Here is a 12,181-nt window from a genome sequence, read left to right as displayed (position 1 = left end):
TATTAAAGGGGAAGGCCATTAGGTAGCTCTCTGTGATTTGACGAGGTAAAAAAAGGCCTTTCATTTCACTACAAATCACACTAACCAAAACAACTAGCACATGGATGGGTGGGGGGTGGCCTTTTGGTGGTCCCTAAACCTCAAACTTCTGCTGTGAGGTCTTTAGTCATAAAACAGCTTGCAGAAGTTGTCAAGCTCACTGAGGGAAAACAATAGAAGCCAACAGAACAACAACACAGGGCTGTATAGCAAGGCAGGCATAAAGGAGACTTTCAGTACCATCCAACACCTACAAACCAATCTTTATGCATATTCACGAACCTTTTGAGTGTCTTTTCCCACCTTGGACATACATCTATCTTTGCTCCTAAAAAGGGTGGTCTGTGTTCTCCATGTAGAATGGGAAGGGAACAACCCAAACATGGTGGTGGTGAAGAATGGAAAGATGTTCTCCACACGAGAGAAAAAAATCCTTGTGGAAATACTTTAAAAGTGTAAACACACATTTCTGCCAACATATGACGCTTTTTCATGCATGAATAAATATTTTCATGGAATACTCCTGTTTATAAATCCCCAAAGCTTTAGAAATCTGGTTTAGGATGATATTCAAGAAAGTTGATTTCAGACCCTTTAAAGAAAGGCATTGGGCCCATTGTTGCTGGGTCCAGTGAGAACGACACAATACTCCATTGTGTTTTGGAAATTTAGGGATAGCGAAAGTGAGAGACAGTTTAGGTTGGTTAAATAACTAAAGTCATGCTGATCCAGAAATAGTGCAGTGTCACCTTCTTATGCTTTCCTGGAATAATGGTTTAGATTCTGGCTAACTTGTTGTGCCTTATGTTGTCTGGCCTGCACTGCTTTTCTAGTATGGCACATATTTCAAAACATAAGGCAACCCATCTTGTTGGCCACCATCTATGGCTGGACATGGTTTGTGTACTACCCCTGCACCGGTCAGCTTTGTGGGACATCATTGATAGTTCAACTGATGTTGAGCAGAACGAGGGCAATCCTGCTAAATGTGTCTCTTCATTTCCAATCTCTGACCCCACTGTCCCAGTTCTTACCCTGCCATTTAGTAAAATGTACATTATTTTAACCCACCTAGTGAGTGTCTGACCAAAAATCATATGCTACTACACAATCTTAAAAGTCCAGCTAATCTTATTCATTTATTTCTAAGTATGTTTAGACACATCTTAATCTTCCTTTTCCCTGTAGGGAACGTTTGTTGGCCCAAATACGTTGTGGTATACTAGTATGCATAAAATTGCATATACTATATCAAGTCAGAGTTAATGGGGTGTATTATATGGTGTGGACTGCAACTTCACTGAGTAACACACTTACCAACCTCTTCAGGACCCTTGGGCTTCATTTGTCAGACCTTCAGCTCAACCCAGGGAAGCTGTGGCTCTGAGCAGCAAGGGTTACAAAAACAGGTGTAAAGCATTTAAACTGCATCAAAACAGTAGAAGAAATTGCCAAGACACCAAAGAAATCCAACATCAGTTTATAAAAATAGACTATTTTTAGACACCACACTGAAAAAGATCCACCAGAGGTTGGTGGAGATATAGAATTTACAAGGTATAGTAAACCAGGTTATTTCAAGAGCAATTGCAAATTCAGTACATTTGACCGTTAGAAACATTTTCACCAAAACGTTTGGGGACATTGGAATGTAGTCACCCTAGTCACTCTAGTTGACCATCTCCAGTAGGGAGCCACTCAGGGGGTTCAGCACGCTCCTCAGAAACAGTTCCTCAGCAGGTGAAGCAGTCGAAGACTTCCAGGCACTTTTATCCTTTGCAGGGCTTTCCTATGGAAGTGGTCCTGATGCAAGGGATGAAGGATACTGAACATGCTCAAAGAATGCTGTGGATGCAATATGATCACCGAGGTTTTGCTGCAACTACTCCTCTGTTCACAAAGCGGGTGAGGCAGTCCTGGTCACAGGGTCGATATTCCTCGAAGCCCTCTCAATGCTGGCAAAAGTCCAGTCGCCCCATAACTACTGGTCACCCAGTATCGCTGTCATCTGTCTATCCTTTCTGGGTCAATAATTTGTCCTCTAGGAGTCTCAGCTGCATTTTGACATCAATCTCGGGCTCAGTGAACTCTGGTGCAACTGTGTGTGTCTGGTTGGGGTCCTGGGTGCTGCACGCACCGGTTGGCGTGGGTTGAAGTCTTTGTGCCACCATCGTGCCCAAGCAGACTTCTCAGCTGCTGTGCACTTGTGCTAAGAACAGGAGGCCAGCTCACTGACCTTTGGGGCCTCTTGGCATTGGTTGGGCTCTAGAGATGCTTTCTTCTCGAGTAGGACACAGCAGCGCAGTCTTTCTCCTTTACCAGCCACCAGGATCAGGAGGTGCATTCCATCCCACTGAAGCCTCTATGCTAGTTTCACGGTGCAGCAGGTCAGTCCTTCTTGGGTCCTTTTCCAGCACATTCAAGATCTTAGTTCAGAGGGTCATGGGTGCCCTGCTTAATTCTCAGAAAATGCAGTCGAGGCAGATGCAGTAGCTGGCTAATGAGCTGGCACGTTCCTTCTCACCTGATAAATACTTCCCGTGAAGTATGACGTCTAGGCATCCCAGAATGCACCCTTCTGCCCACTTCCAGTATAGCAGGACCCCTATCCTGGCGTGTGAAGCTCCCTAGCCCATCCCAGAGAAGTAGTTACCAAGGGAAATGCACGCCATTGAAAAACCAGTTTGGCAACTGGTTTCTTCTCTTCTGTTCCAAGAGCCAGCCTACCTGCCTGAACAGTGGAGCAGCCCCTCACCCAAGTGTTACCACTTGGCCCTTAAAAGGCAGCTTCTCCTTTAAAGCTCGCCTTTTCGGCCAAAACCTCCTTCCAGACTAGGCCTCTATTGTATCCCTTCTTAGGAGTCGTTAGCTTTCTTATATCCCGGGAAACTGTGCAGTCTTGACTACAAGACACTGTGTGCAACGAGTTTTGGGCACAGGGGGCTGACGGCAACAAAGTGGCAACTTTGCTAATGTTGCACACTGCAACTTGTTACATTAATTTCGACCTGCGAATCAAGTCGGGCTTAATGTAACCCGTTGTTTGATACCTAGGATGTTTTAAACAAACTTGGGCGTCCCCTTAGACAAAAACCACACAGGTTGCGTGTTCTACCCAAAAAATAGCATGCCGTTAATTCGGCGGGAAAGGTAAAGTTACAAAATTAAAAATATCAATCTCTAAAGGCAGGCTTCAAACAGGGAGACAATGTCTATGGTTCAGCTCAGCTATATTTCTGTAATGGCTAGATTTTTAGTGAATTGTGTAAATAGAGGAACATTTCTTAAACACATTTGGACCGTAAACAGTAGGAGTTAAAATGTAAGCTTTGTTTTTCCACCAAAATGAATTACATAGAAAACACAGTAAAAGGTGGTTCAAAGAAGCATTAAAAAATTACTTTCCACACCAAGAATTGTAATAAAAACTCTGTTGTACATTTATTATATGATCACAATACAATATATAAGAGATTATTTTAAAAAAACATATTTATACATTTCATACAAAGATTATTAAAAAAACAAGAATCACAAGTCGACGCGGCGTTTCGGTTTTCTGTATTTGGACCTTCTTCAGGACTGATTCTTTAAATTAGATTGGGCAGCCCGCCCACTGGATGCAGTTTAATTGATTTCTGCACCCTGTAGTCATCGGATTATGACACACTCAGGAAAAAAATCTTCAATTTCTGATTTTATGATCCCACTTGTGTTTGTGTTGAGTTAGCTTTGTCTTGGACTGCCAGGGGGAGCCACCGTCTTCCTAAGTATGGGTTTCTTCAATTGCCCATTAATAATCTTTTGCGAATGCTCAGGATGGGTTGCTACCAAGTTCCTTCTTGTTCACCTCCAAATTTTTTCTTAATTATTAGAATCGGCCTCCCTGCTCCTGGTCTCTGGCAGTCTTCCACACGTCCCTCCACTCATCCGGTATGGGCCGTCTCGAATGACGGCCCATACCGGATGAGTGGAGGGACGTGTGGAAGACTGCCAGAGACCAGGAGCAGGGAGGCCGATTCTAATAATTAAGAAAAAATTTGGAGGTGAACAAGAAGGAACTTGGTAGCAACCCATCCTGAGCATTCGCAAAAGATTATTAATGGGCAATTGAAGAAACCCATACTTAGGAAGACGGTGGCTCCCCCTGGCAGTCCAAGACAAAGCTAACTCAACACAAACACAAGTGGGATCATAAAATCAGAAATTGAAGATTTTTTTCCTGAGTGTGTCATAATCCGATGACTACAGGGTGCAGAAATCAATTAAACTGCATCCAGTGGGCGGGCTGCCCAATCTAATTTAAAGAATCAGTCCTGAAGAAGGTCCAAATACAGAAAACCGAAACGCCGCGTCGACTTGTGATTCTTGTTTTTTTAATAATCTTTGTATGAAATGTATAAATATGTTTTTTTAAAATAATCTCTTATATATTGTATTGTGATCATATAATAAATGTACAACAGAGTTTTTATTACAATTCTTGGTGTGGAAAGTAATTTTTTAATGCTTCTTTGAACCACCTTTTACTGTGTTTTCTATGTAATTCATTTTGGTGGAAAAACAAAGCTTACATTTTAACTCCTACTGTTTACGGTCCAAATGTGTTTAAGAAATGTTCCTCTATTTACACAATTCACTAAAAATCTAGCCATTACAGAAATATAGCTGAGCTGAACCATAGACATTGTCTCCCTGTTTGAAGCCTGCCTTTAGAGATTGATATTTTTAATTTTGTAACTTTACCTTTCCCGCCGAATTAACGGCATGCTATTTTTTGGGTAGAACACGCAACCTGTGTGGTTTTTGTCTAAGGGGACGCCCAAGTTTGTTTAAAAGATTCTATTCCCCCCCAGTCCCTTATCAACTGTTGCGGGGTCCTCCTTTTATTTCCCAATGATACCTAGGATGACCCACTTTGGTCACACCGTTCCAGAGTTAACATAGCTGATGGGGTCAGCGTGTAACACTGCACTGGCCAATTAGGCGACCAAACTTTTCCACAGTAAAAATTACAGTTCTGCATTTTCACTCAAAACTTGTAAAGTTACATGTTCTGCCCGTGAAATATGTTTCACCCTGCCTTAGGACTTGATATGCCTTTTATCGGGGTGACTTACACATATTCCAGGGGGAAGTCTGGGTTTGCCATTGCTCTAAATGACAACGTTGGGCCAGCAGTTAAACTGCCGTTACAGCCTGCAAATGGCAGGCTGGGAGTCTTGTTTTGCTCATATCCCACCCACGGTGGCAAAACAGCACTGCAATCCCTGGGGGCACCCTTTAACTTACATGCCTTGGTACCATTTACTAGAGAATTACAGGTAAGCTAGCTTAGCCAATTGATTATAAGCCATTTCAGCATATCAGTTTAAGCGCAAGGGCACAGGCACGAGGTTTAGTTAGTGCACCCTTAGAGTCGTAAAACCAGCAGCATCAGTTAAAAAACTTGGGGGTGGCCATACAAAAGGGGGCATTTCCTTACAAAGTATATGTAATAGTAATTCAAATTCCTCACTGTTAGCAGGTCACTTTCGGAGCCCACTGCTCCCTGGGCCTTGTTCTAACAGCTCATTGATAGGATATATCTGCCGAGAGTATATCCTCTTCAAATACTCATAAAAGGTCTTATTTATACAATTTTGGATATACATCCGTGCTCTATCTTTTTATTAGTTATAGCCAGAATATTTTGGGCTGCTTATATTAAAACATATTCTGCTGGCAGTTGTTCGTCTGTATATCCTTCCCTTTGTAGTGGTTGTTTGTGTTATTTATTTTCAAATGTAATTAAATTCCTCTATAGCTCCTGAATTTTCCTCCGCTTTTCTACTACCAGAAGTTATTACTTCTGGACACGTCTGTAAGTCAGTTTCTAACTCCTGTGTTGTTTATTCTGTACCTTAATTTTTATTCCGTAAAAGCCCCTCTATTTCCAGTTTCATGCTGTGAATTTTGCAAATCTATATACCTTGGGCCACCTTCATTGCATCCCATTATATACACTAGTTGAATAGGACCTACATTCTCATTGAAAGTAATCAATTATATGTCTAATTTTGTCTTTAAATCCCACATCCTGCACTTTAAAACTCCAAGCACGGTTGGTTGTATAACAATGTACCCAATAGCAGTTTTCTCCTGAAATAAAATTAATGAAATACAATGTGTGCTATAGAGGGCACTGTATTGCAGCTTATCGAAGATACACTGTGTTCTATGAAATCTACTTTAGAGATGTAGAATCTTTAAAGTGAAGAATACTGATAGCAGTGATGGTTTTAAGCCTCACTTTAAACTCATGGTACAGGGCCAGAGGCCACCTTCCATTTCCCGTACCACCTATGCTTGATCCTTCCTTTTCATTGGTTGGATTGGCAGATCCCTTATTGCAATCCTGGGGCTCTTGTGAAGTCCCAGTAATGGAGTAACTTTTTTACAGGGTGAGAAGAAGCCATATTTTGTTCAAAACCTACGCAGCACCCAATAACAGAAACCATGGATTCTACTGGCTTACACTTACTTTAGCATGGCCATAGACACGTCTGTGGGTGGTATAATATTCAAACCAGGTACTGGGCACTCAAATTATCCAGAACTTCAATGTTTTGTGATGCATACAATACTTTACTTAAAAACTGTTTAAAACGAATGATCTTGATTATTTATATTCTCTAGATTGCAAGACTTGAAGGACAGGTGCTGAGGTATAAATCTGCTGCAGAGAATGCTGAAAAGGTGGAGGATGAACTTAAAGCAGAAAAGAGAAAACTTCAGCGAGAGGTAATCTTATATTCCCTTTGTAAGAGTTGGTTTCCGTTAAAACTAGCCCCTGAGGGCTATCCCTATGATTAAGACAACTTGGTATTAAGGTCTCCTTTGGACATCCTTAAATATACCTTATAGCTGGGTACATCATTGCAGAGGGAAGATTCTGTGAGGAGGGAAGGAATGCTGGGAAAATAATTAGCAAAAGAAACAATTGATGGACAGAATGCTGGACAATGCAAACATTCACCCCCAGTCACAAGGATCTGGGTTTAATCCATCATTCTTTTTCTTACCACACCACCCCAGTTTGGACCCAGCCATATGCAATCAGTCTTGACCCTGTCCAGCCCGAACTGCCAAGCCAGGTCCTCCCTGGACTGGAAACAAGCGTCCTGGGACCGGTTTCAGGGCATCACCCTTCATCAGCCAGGCTCGCTTGAATCCAGTGGTTTAGTGAGCACGGGACCCACGTCTGGGCATATGCCAAATAATTGGGGCACATGTTGTGCACTGTAAGTCCATGTCCTAAAATGTCTGGCAATTGTCCATTTTTATTAATTTGTGGTGTTACTTATTGTATTTTTTGCATTTATGTAGCTACAGGTTTTTCTATTTAGGCCTCAATCTATCTTGGTATTCGGAACATAAAAAAGGATAGTTGTTGGCCCCAGCCTCTTTTCATTTTGGATTCCTGGTAAGATCATCCCCCAAAAAACAGTGACAGCAGTAAGAATAATCCCTCTGCAACCATATACTTGTAATAATTTTAATTCACTGTGTGATAAATGTAGTTATCTGAAAGAGACATGTTAGTGATAGATTCCTTACTTTAGAATATCCCCAGGCGTCAGACTGGATCTGAAAGTTTACTCCTGCGCTTCACAAGGTCGCTTTGTGCAGCTCTGCATCCGTCGCTGGCATTGTAGGCACCAAGATGACGTCACGGAGACTACTTAGGAACCACCAATGCGCGCTTCTGTCAGTTATTTCATTTTCCGCGCCAGCAAGCGCAGATCCGGTTAGAGCACCTACCCTAGTCCCTTTTTGACTATACTTTTGAGACATTTGCCTCGCTTTTTTTTTTTTTTGAGTCTTTGACTCCTAGTGCCACGTAGGGATGCCTGGGTTTAAGTACTGCGGGGCCTGTCGCCATACGATGTCGGTGACCGACCCCCATGGCGTCTGTCTCTACTGTCTGGAGCGCGACCATGACTCCCGGTCATGTTCCTACTGTCTGGCCATGTATCTGAAGGCCTTACGGGAGCGGTCCCGTAAGCTGCTGGAGGCAATCATCTCCGTGCCGTTCAAGGCCCAGGGGTCGATTGAGGGCCCGATCGCAGAGCCATCATCCTCTCTCCTCGGGGTTGAAGTCTTCACGCTCGGAATCGAGTAAGAGTCATCAGAAGGAATTTCGCTTACTGACGTCCCCCCGTCGGTTTCCGGGCGCAGGGCGGGGGGTTCCACCCCCGCTGCTCCATTGGAGCCTTAGAGTCCTGCGCTCTACCCACCTTATCCGGGTCCTTCGGCAACTCCTGCCCAGGTGCAAGCTTTTCTTGCAGCCATGGACTTCAGGCCTCTGGCTCCCGCCGGCGCTCCTTTGTGCCCCACGGTCCAAGTTGAAGGCCCTCCCTTGCCGGCACCGCCGCGCAGGGGCCTCCGCCAGCGGCTCTGGCCCAGGCGCTGCCCGTGGCTCCGATCCCAGCGCCGCAGTGGGTTCTGTTCGTTCCGCCACCGCCTTTGCCCGGATTTCCGGAAAATTTTGCCCCTAATTGGGACACGAAGACGGACCGGCGCTTGTATTCCCCTGTCTCTCCCCCACGTCCGCAGCCTGTTCCACGGGCAGTGGAGGAAGGGATCGACTGGGAGGGGTCTGAGAACAGGAATGGATGGAAGAGGTAGAGGATGCCGGTGGCCTTGCCCTCTCCTCTGACCTTGGTTTTCTTTCTCCTCCTGCTATGGAGGAGGACGCTACATATACTTTGGAGCTCCGTAGAGCAGCTGAGGCCCTTGACCTGCCTACAGTGACCCTCGAGAGTAATCTCACTGAAGTGCTTGAGCCGGCATCAAGCTCTTTAGAGCCCCTGCTGCCATTCAATGAGGCCCTAACTGACGTGTTGATGGGTACCTGGTCTAGACCAGCCACGGAGGTCCCAGTGGATAAGAATGTGGCCAGGCCCCATCGCCCGGCCCTTGGTGACCCTCCTTTTCTGTCCACCCAACCCCGTAGAGCCTGGTCATCCAGGCCTCCACTTCCCAAAGCGCATTTCCTACCGCTCCGCCACATAAGGAATCCAAGAAGCTGGAACAGTTCGGCAAGAAACTGTTTTCATCTGCCAGCTTCGAGCTTCGGGCTGCGATCGGTGAACACCGCATGCCTCTCGGGCCACTTTTCCCACGCTTTGTCGGACACAATTGCGCAGGTGCTGCCTCAGTGTCCGTAGGAGGTTCGGACACTGCTTTCCCAAGCTGTTGCAGAGGGGAAAGATGCAGCAAAGTTCGCCATCAGGTGTGGACTGGACACCGCGGACTCAATGGGTAGGGCGATTTCCACAACAGTGGCCCTCTGTCGTCACGCCTGGTTGCGATCCACTGGTTTTTCAGGGGATGTACAAAGTTCTCTTATGGACATGCCCTTTGATGGTACTCGCCTTTTTGGCGATAAGGCAGATAGTGCGCTGGAGCGTTTTAAGGACTCCTGGGCTACTGCCAAGTCCTCAGGTCTCTCCACCACACGCCTGACCACGTCTGCTTTTCGTTCCTTTCGTGGCCACAGAAGGGGGCCCGACACGTACGTTCAGCCAGAAGCCTGCATAGAATCTACCTCAGCGCAGACGTGGTTCCCGTGGCGGTGTAACAGGAGGCCAGCGTGCGGGTCAGTCCACCTCCACTCTCGCAGCATCCACCTCAAAGCCTTCCTAGTCCGAGCTTTGGGGCACACCCCACGCTGGTGGGTAGCAGGATTCGCCATCAACTTCCCCAGTGGCGATCCGTTACCTCGGACAGGTGGGTGCTGCAAATCGTCTGAAGGGGCTACTGCCTCCCCATCGATACTGCCCCTCCAGCCATGCCACCTCAGTTCCACCGCATGTCTTGGGACCATTTTGCGCTTCTCCAGCAGGAAGTCACGGCTCTCTTGGCAAGGGGGCCATCAAGCGCGTTCCTGGGCCGGAAGTGGGACATGGTGGTTGTTCCCACTACTTTCTGGTCCCCAAGAAGGAGAAAAGGGGCCTGCATGCCATCTTACACCTCACGATCGTCAACTGCTTCCTCCGGAAGGAGAAGTTCAAGATGTTGATTCTGGCTCAGGTCTTGGCTGCCCTGGACCCTGGAGACTGGATAGTAGCATTGGACTTGCAGGACGCATATTTTCATATCCCAGTCCTGCCGGCCCACAGGCGTTGCCTGCGCTTCACGGTAGGCCTAGAGCACTGTCAGTTTGCCGTGCTCCCCTTCGGCCTTACCAGTGCACCTCGGGTGTTCATGAAAGTGATGTCAGTGGTCGCAGCTCATCTGCGCAGATCAGGGGCTCCAGTCTTCTCCTCTCTCGACGACTGGTTGTTGAAGGCAGGCTCGCGCCAGGCAGTCATCTCCTACCTCCATACTGCGGCCGACCTCCTGCATTTGTTGGGGTTCTCCATCAACATGCCAAAGTTGAACTCGAGTCCCTCTCGGAAGCTCCCCTTCATCGGAGCGGTTCTGGTTTCGGCGCAGTTTCGGGTTTATCCTCCCGAGCAGAGAGTCCGGGATATTCAGGCTATGATTCAGATCTTTCAGCCTTTATCCCGGGTTATAGTCAGGCTGATCCGCCGGCTCCTGGACCTAATGGCCCCCTGCATCCTGCTAATGCAACATGTCAGATGGCTTATGCAGGCTTTGCAGTGGGACCTGAAGTTCCAGTGGGCACAGCATCAGGGCAACCTGTCCGATCACGTCCAGATCTCGGAGGGCACTGCCCGACAATTGCAGTGGTGGCTCATCAATCACAGTTGGTTCAGTGGCAGAGCCCTCTCCCTTCCCCAACTGGAGCGCACAGTGGTGACGGATGCGTCCCTCCTGGGATGTGGCGGCCACATGGAAGAGGTGGAGATCAGAGACCTCTGGTCTCTGGCGGAGTCCCAGCTCCATATCAACCTTTTGGAGCTTTGGGCGATCCGACTTGCACTGCAAGCATTCCTTCCCTCTGTCCTGGGAAGTGTAGGGCAGGTGTTCACAAACAACACCACCACCATGAGGTACTGCAACAAACAGGGCGGGGTAGGGTAGTGGACCCTATGTCAGGAGGCTCTCCGCCTCTAGACATGGCTGGAACATCAAGGCATTACCTTGGTGGTTCAACACCTGGCAGGTGCATGATGGATCATGAATGCCATCTGAACTGTGACGTGGCGCAAGGTCTCTTTCTGCAGTGGGGAGAACCTTGGTTAGATCTATTCGCCACCGAAGAGAACGCGCAATGTCATCAGTTCTGCGCGTGGGAATTCCCAAGGTGGCACTTGCTCGGCGACGCTTTTCGCCACGAGTGGAGCTGCGGTCTGTTGTACGCCTTTCCACCTATACCACTTCTGCCCAGAGTGCTAAAGAAGATTGGGCGTGACTGGGCCCAAGTCATCCGTGTGCCTCTGGATTGGGCACTTAGATACTGGTATCCCGAGCTACTCAGCATGGCGATCGATCCCCCGATCCGACTGCCTCTTCTGGAGGATCTTCTGTCGCACAGCAGGGGACGGTCCTTCACCCAAACCTGTCCAGCCTCCACCTCCATGCATGGAGATTGAGTGGCGACAGTTGACAGCTTTCGACCTTCCTTACGAAATCTGTGAGATGCTGGCTGCCAGGCGTCCCTCCACTAAGACGGTATACGTCTGCAGGTGGAACAGATTTGTGGCATGGTGCACAGCAAAGGCTGTGGATCCCATTTCTGCCCCTCTTTCCGAGGTCCTGTTCCTTCTTTCTTTGGCCCAGCAGGGCTCTACTCTGGGCACTATAAAGGGTTATCTCTCGCCCACTTCCGCCTTTCTATAGCTTCCAGATCAGCCTTCTCTTTTTAAGTCCCCGGTTGGTAATCGCTTCCTAAAAGGCGTTACACACACGTTTCCTCCCGTGCCTTTTCATAATGCCTCCATGGGACTTAAATCTTGTCTTGACCTATCTGATGTGCGCTCCCTTTGAGCCACTTCATAACTGTCCCTTACGTCTTCTCACTCTAAAGACTGCTTTCCTGGTAGCTATCACCTCTGCCAGAAGAGTGAGTGAGCTCCAGGCTCTTTCTTCTAAACCTTCTTGTTCGAGGCATGTGGGCTGCTGAATGTGCATAGATCGCCACCTAGTGTTGGGTCCGGATGATTGCACATTGTTGTCCTGGAAGAGTCTT

The 12,181-nt window shown here is 47.2% G+C and overlaps 1 protein-coding gene across 13 annotated transcripts in view; it reads left to right on the top strand.

Annotated features, from left to right (window-relative positions):
• The window catches only part of LRRFIP2 (LRR binding FLII interacting protein 2), a 415,348-nt gene that overhangs the window by 393,043 nt on the left and 10,124 nt on the right, over positions 1 to 12,181 (top strand). For all 13 annotated transcript variants that reach the window (XM_086964773.1, XM_086964762.1, XM_086964761.1 and 10 more), the window contains one exon: positions 6,718 to 6,822. In XM_086964773.1, coding sequence (XP_086820899.1) covers positions 6,718 to 6,822 — 105 coding nt within the window. The remainder of the gene's footprint in view (positions 1 to 6,717; positions 6,823 to 12,181) is intronic.

Source organism: Lissotriton vulgaris, chromosome 4_1 (genome assembly GCF_964263255.1).
Source record: "Lissotriton vulgaris chromosome 4_1, aLisVul1.2, whole genome shotgun sequence".
NCBI classification, from domain to species: Eukaryota; Metazoa; Chordata; class Amphibia; order Caudata; family Salamandridae; genus Lissotriton; species Lissotriton vulgaris.
The sequence above is the reverse complement of the archived record's forward strand: the minus strand, read 5'-3'. Positions and strand labels throughout refer to the sequence as shown.